The sequence below is a fragment of the Rhagoletis pomonella genome, unplaced genomic scaffold, assembly GCF_013731165.1.
Source record: "Rhagoletis pomonella isolate Grant_MI unplaced genomic scaffold, Rhpom_1.0 Rhpom_scaffold_00013, whole genome shotgun sequence".
NCBI lineage: Eukaryota > Metazoa > Arthropoda > Insecta > Diptera > Tephritidae > Rhagoletis > Rhagoletis pomonella.
The window spans coordinates 23,666,329-23,673,167 of NW_023458567.1; the positions used below are offsets into that span (position 1 = coordinate 23,666,329).

General features: G+C 32.6%; 1 protein-coding gene across 1 annotated transcript in view; it reads left to right on the forward strand.

Annotated features, from left to right (window-relative positions):
* Positions 1-614: 614 nt before the first annotated feature.
* LOC118749011 (zinc finger protein 492-like) overlaps positions 615-6,839 on the forward strand; it is a 14,364-nt gene continuing 8,139 nt past the window's right edge. Inside the window, exons 1-3 of the mRNA XM_036483793.1 lie at positions 615-1,016; positions 1,071-1,208; positions 1,268-1,747. Coding sequence (XP_036339686.1) covers positions 708-1,016; positions 1,071-1,208; positions 1,268-1,747 — 927 coding nt within the window. The 5' untranslated portion in view covers positions 615-707. The remainder of the gene's footprint in view (positions 1,017-1,070; positions 1,209-1,267; positions 1,748-6,839) is intronic.

Below are 6,839 nucleotides of genomic sequence, written 5' to 3' on the forward strand. Positions count from 1 at the left end.
TTTGGACCGAATTTAAGGATAGTTTCCTTTTGTGGTACTGGAACAGACTAACGGCTGTTCGACTTGACTTTCAAGTTGTCTCACGAATGGTGGGTTTCACACTGGAACATTTCTGCCACCAGAACAACTCTGTTTGTAGGCAAGAGAGGCAGTGCGGTGAGGTAAAGTTTCTAAAAAAGTTGTTCCAGCTTCTACCCCGCATTAAAGTTGTAGTTCTGCTGCAGCGCACTAACACATACGCAACTACGAAAATGCCGCTACGCAACTTTCAAGCGCAGAACTTACAAATACATTCAAACGTCCTGTACGTATACTCATTTTATTCTGCTAATTTTCATCCGGTGTGAAACCGTGAGAATAATTGTTCTGTCATTCTAGTGTGAAATAGCCCAATCGAAAGGAAAAATTGCTATCAAGTCGACGTTCAAGTTGTTAAATTGTGCGTGCGACTTGCTTTGATGTTCTTGATACCTGTAACCTCCGTGTAAATTTGTCCAGTCAATTGAGTCGTCTATTCCGCTCTTGACGTATAAAAGATATCGATTAAATTTAAACAAACGCATTGATCGATATGTGTGGACCATTTTTAATGAATAAAAACAATTGTTCTATTTAATACACGGTGATTTATTGTGTGTTCCATTAATGCTATTCAAATAGGGTTTTTATGACGATTTTGCTGTAAGTTTCAAAATTAAGAGCTCAAAATGGCATTGGGTTTCGAAAAGAAAGTAATTGAATGTGAAGGTCTAAAAAAATGTGGCGAAATTACCACAATGTTGTCATTGGGGAAGAAAGAGTTTTACTTGAACTGCGAGTTTTGTGACTATTCATTTCTGGAATTAGAGAATTTCATGCAACATATGTACGAAGATCATCTCCCTGAAATAACTCTAAAAAATTTTGATCAAAGCCCGAGAGAACACTATCCAAATTTCGAAGAGGACTCTAAAGAAATTCTTCAAAATCTAGTAGACGATGAAATGGAAATAGAAGCTAATCCGGAATGTGGAAAGGTACATAAGCAATAATTAGTTTCGAGACTGTGATAGCAAGCTCAAATTTTACAGACAGAGGACACGGACTATGTTTTAAGGGACTTTGAAAGAGTTGAAATTGAAGTGGATACAAACGAAAATAACAATTCCGTAGAGCCCAAAGAAGTTATTTCGAATAAGGAGTACATAAGCGAAGATAACAAAGAAAGTGTAAATCTCATTTACAGTAAAGTAAAACTAATTTAATTCATAATTCAATTTTATTGTAGCAACACTCGCACGGCGCTAAAGCTCCTGTCGTATCAGAAAAGTTCAAATATGAGAGCGAACCCGAAGTGGAAAGTGACATAATAGATTCAGAAGATGAAACTAGATTATCAAAATGTAACAGAGAAAAAAAATTGATTGAAAATAATGAACACCGAACGTTCATCATCGAACTTATTGAAGTCTATCATTCATTAGGAGCGTTATGGGATTCAAAATGTCCTGCTTATACCGACAGATTGATAAGAAGTCAACAATATGATAGCTTGCTTGCCAAATATAGAGAGAGGTATCCTAATGCCACAAAAGATGATGTGAGACAGAAAATATTTAAACTACGGGCTACTTTTCGACGGGAGTCGAAACAACTATCACCAAATATGAAATCGCAGCTTTATTATTTTGAAGCAATGAGGTTTCTCTTGAAGAATGAAAAGAAAAGTGGAGATAACCGCCTAGAGCAGCGTTTAAATCGAAAAAGGGTGAGTTATCTTTTTCCAGGGTGTCAAGTTTTTCAGAAAAAAAATAACAGAAACATCGGTAAAGGCGACTACTTTAGGTTTTTTTTTAACAGATTATAACAAAAATTTGCTCCAGCTTTTGCTGAAAGTTAAATAAAAGCTCTGTGTACATTTTTAGCGCATTATCTCAAAAATGCCAAATTTTGAGTTGTGACTTTTGAAAACGGTGTGCGATATGTATACGTTATTTAAAGCTTAAACAGACGGCAGCGTTGATTCGGATTAACGCGGACCAAATCCAGATCAACTGCAGTTAATTCCCGCGTTGATCCGGATCAACGCTGCCGTCTGTTTTTGCTTTTACTGAACAGTAGCGCAGAATGAGCAAAAATTTTGCAGCAATAATTAAATAATAACTAAGCGTTAGTTTTACTACGACCTTGCAAAGATGAAAAAAATTTACTTGTGAGCCTTTTTAGCCTGAAGTATTGCAGCAGCGTTCTACCTAAATTTAGTTTATTTTCTACTAATAATTAGTATGCTTTAGAAATATTTACGGAAATAGAGCACAGGATTTCGTTCGTTTTAGTATTGTAACAGGTAATGATTTTTTCTTCAAACTGCGGAGTTGTGTGGTTTAGTTGGGATTTACCTGAACACCAGATACATATTTCGTAAATACGTACATACGTTCTTCAATTTTACATATTTTGTAGGAGTTTTCTGTGTGCACCTAAATAAATGAGATAAACGGTGCGGGTGGTCCATTCGCGATCACTCACAACAGCTTAACCTGAAAAATTTTTAGGTCGTTGTATGAAAGATGTTTTTTCGCGTTTCCGAGGAATTACGCTATAATTATAATACAACCAAAAAGAAGATAATAATAATACTTAAATCACACTGTACAAAATTGTCAAAAAAAATCGTTATCAAATCTATTGATAACAAAATTAAATTTTGATATTCTCCACTTCTCAAAATTGGAAATTTAAGATAATAAATAAATAAAAATATTGTGACGTAATAAGTTGCTCCATTTTTATATACATATCGTCGCCTGGGTAAAAGATTGTCGTAAGCGCAATTTTGACGATTTTTAGTTATAGATGCAGTTATATATTTTGAAATAAGGTCTTTCGATTGGTGTTATCAGTTTTCAGATATCTCCTTTAGTTTCCGAGATATTGACTACAATTTTTTCTATAATTTAGTAAAAATTTAGTTAGTGATGCAGCCATATTAAACTAATCAATATCTTAAAAACGACGTTCTCCATTTTTGGATATCTCCTTTAGTTTCCGAGATATTGAGTAAAAAGTGTCGTTAATTTAGTAGAAATTTTGATCACATTTTGTCGTATTTCATATAAAGTGGCTGCCACAAGTGGCTTACGACAAAATTTTACTAAAGAAAATCCTTCATAAACTCAAAGCTAATTAACATTAAACATAAAAAATTAAATAATTTAAGAATTTTGTGAACTAGTAACATTTTCAGAGACTTTGGAGAATATCTATCTTCGCGTTTTTGATAAATTGCATTCCAAACTTCAATCGCGATTTCCCACAACCTTTCTTTTCAATCTTTCAATTCAATTCAATTTCAATCTTTTACCCAGGCGACGATATGTATCTGTGTTCATATATGGAATAGTAGCTTATGTCGAAAGGCTGGCTTTATTATAATGCGGCATTCGTAGCATTCGATTGCGAATGACTCACTGGCACCGTACCGTTGAAGAATTTGGCAAATTAACGTGCACAAAATAGTTCCGATACTAGCAAGTCAATAGTTAAGTCTCATAAAAAAATTTCTTGTCGTTTAAAGGATAAAAGGAATGCCGCATTATACTAAGCCAGCTTCTCGATATAAGCTACTATTCCATACACAGATATGTACTAGATAGGAAAAAGTTGTCTAATAGCGGTCACCCCTCGTCAGGCTATGGCAAACCACCGAGTGTATTCAGCTATGGAAAACAGCTTCTAAAAATACAATCACCGTTCGTAGTCGGCCAAATACTAATATATTAAATAAAGTGGATTCGAAGACTGATACATACATACATATCGTCGTTTAAAGTACAAAACCGCGTTACTTTCTAGAAAATAATTTATGCAACCTCACATACGCGGTTTTGCATTATCTTGATACGCGGTTTTGCATTTTGTTGATATGCGGTTTTTGTAATTTAAACGACGATATGTACGTGGAATCTAACTTTATATTTTCCAAAAAAAATCTAAGAGGCTGCTCTGTAATACGATTCGAAAGAGAAATGCGATGCAATAGGCAATTACCACTGTTTGACATACATAAGTGTTCAAACAAAACCGACACAGGCTAAACTTTTTTTCGTGACCCGCCTTACTGTATAACAAGGGAGCGTCTCATTACGCTGCACTTAAAAATTCAACATCGCAAAATTCTGAAAAATAAAAAAAAAATCCTTCTCGAGCAAAATTCGGTTTCTTTTCAATTCTTTTACAGAATTCTGATGTCGAAAGTCCCATATTTTGAAATTATGTTTCACAAAAATCTACTTTACGCATTTTCGTATTTCAAAATTCTGCTTTTGTGGTAGACAAAACTTCCCATATTCGTCTTTAGCTTAAATCTACATAATATAAAAATGTCTAAAATTTAATTTCAATACATAATAGGAGACTTTTAGAGTTTAAATTATTTTTTGATCATAAACTTGTATCTTGAACTTCTTTTTCAAGAAGTGGGGATGTCAAAATTTTAATAGATATCGGATGTACGGTAATATTCAAAAAATATCTCTTAATAGATTAGTTTATAAAATTATTCCAAACGAAAATTTAAAATTGGTTACTAAAATAATCATAACTAAATTTATCTAATTTTTATTTGAGGTCTTGAAGTTTATCCCACTGTAAGTATGAAATCAGTTGCTATGTGTTTCCGTGATACAAAAAACAACTTGACAATTAAGCAGATTGTGACATTTCATGCTACCATAAGCAGCATGATACAAACAAGAAGGTAGTTTCATTTAATGACATTCGTTGTTGTTGTTAACCATTTGACTTTTAATAAAATTATGACATTTCATCAAATTCATGCTACCTGATCACTAGAAGACATATTTTTTTTAAGCAGAAGATTTTATTTTATGGACTTGAAAATTATGCCGGCTACATAATTTCGAAAATGGGATTGACGACTAGGTTTCAGAACGCATGAAGAAAGTGTATACTTACATATTGTCGTTTAAAGTACCAAACCGCGTATCGTCGTTGTGCAAAACCGCGTAACTGACATTTTTTGCCAAAAATTGGATTTGCTCATACAAGCTCTTGGCTCAAACCTTATCCATTCGTCCTGAAATGCGATTTCTTTGTAAAAAAGAGAACCATTTTTAAATATGAGTGTTTTTACTCTCTAAAAAATAACTTATGCAACCTCACATACGCGGGTTTGCATTATCTTGATACGCGGATTTGCATTTTAAATTTAAAATTTGTGAAAGTTAATGGCATTACGCTAATCACAAAGCCAAATTTTTTTTCAAAATCTGATGAGATATTTAAAACTAAATTTGAACCAAAATATAAAAAGGTTTTATTTCGGAAGTACTTTCTTTAGAATTCGATTTTTAAATAGCAAGATTGCATTCAAAATAAGAAAACGAAAAAATAACAAATTAATGCGCGCGTGGTTTTTATTATAAAATAAAACGAACAATTACGATGAAGTCTTATTTAATAGTTTATATTTTATATAGTTTTAATAAAAATAGTGCGTAAGTAAAAAGTTACCAAGCACTGATAATGGTTTTTGATTCGAAATATTATTACATTGGTATAAATATGCGAAAGAAAATTCTCCGATTTAGTGCCTTAATATTATCAAAGAGGCAAGGCCGTTGATAATACTCACAATTTATGAAACTTCAAAAAATTTTATTATCTGTCAAAAGTTGTTTATTGAAACTAACTTCTTTTTTGTGTCATGATACGCAGTGTCTAAAATCCTTCAAATTTTATTATTAATTTTTTGTGTGTTTACAGGCTAACCTAATATTCACGCACGCAGCCAATTTACTGTCAAAAATTTCTCATGCACATACAACTTGTATGGGACCAACCGAAATAGAACGGCGTGCGTATGAAGCTAACTCAATTTCCAATTTTTGTTCTGCGTGACATTTTGATTTGACGTTTCGCTCAATGAGATCAAATGCAAACGCACGCAAGCCAATTTCGGGTGACGCAAAAAAACAAATTCGACGGCATGCGTACCAAAACGCAAGCCGCGAATATTAGGTTAGCCTGTTAAGAACATTTTCTTCTTAGAATTGAAATTTAACCAAGCAAAATGTCTGTTTTTTTTAAAAGAAATAAGGCTAATGCTCTAATAAGTTGATAATTGTTGTTCTCATTTGCATACTAACAATAAATCGTAAATTTTGTTTCACACCAACTCCAATATTGAACAGTGAAATATATTTTAATTTTACCCAAATAAGCAACGATATACATAGTTAAATGTTCAAACACATGCAGAGGATTCTTAAGTCTTAAAATTTTTAAACGTTAAATAACGGCTAAAACCTCTTTAGGCGTTTTGTAACATTTCCAAAATGTTTTTAAACTTGTAGGAAATATATTATTGGCTCTTATTATACCCAACGAATATTTCAAAACACTTTTAACCGTTACTTTAGATCGAAACATTTTAAGACTCTAAGACATTACGACGCCTAACACCGAATTGTGAGTCCCCTAAATTGCATTAAATTACAATTCGAAATTTGTAATTTCAGTGTTCGAATTATATCAGAAACAATCGCATCCGATGCAGAAAACTATAATAGTCCTGGCTAGCTACATTGTGAAATAATCAGATGGCATAAAGACATTAAGATATGTTCACTAAAATTTTATTAACCTAAATGCAGGGGCATACCAGTAATAAGCAGAGATGGAAAATAATCATAATTAACAATTGAACAATTTAAACTATACACACATATTTGTGTTCGTACGTCCTACTGGAATTTACAATGAGTTTTATATTTCGAGTTTAATCAATAAAGATTTCAAATAATAATACTTGAGCTTTATATTTTCGCTCAAAGGAA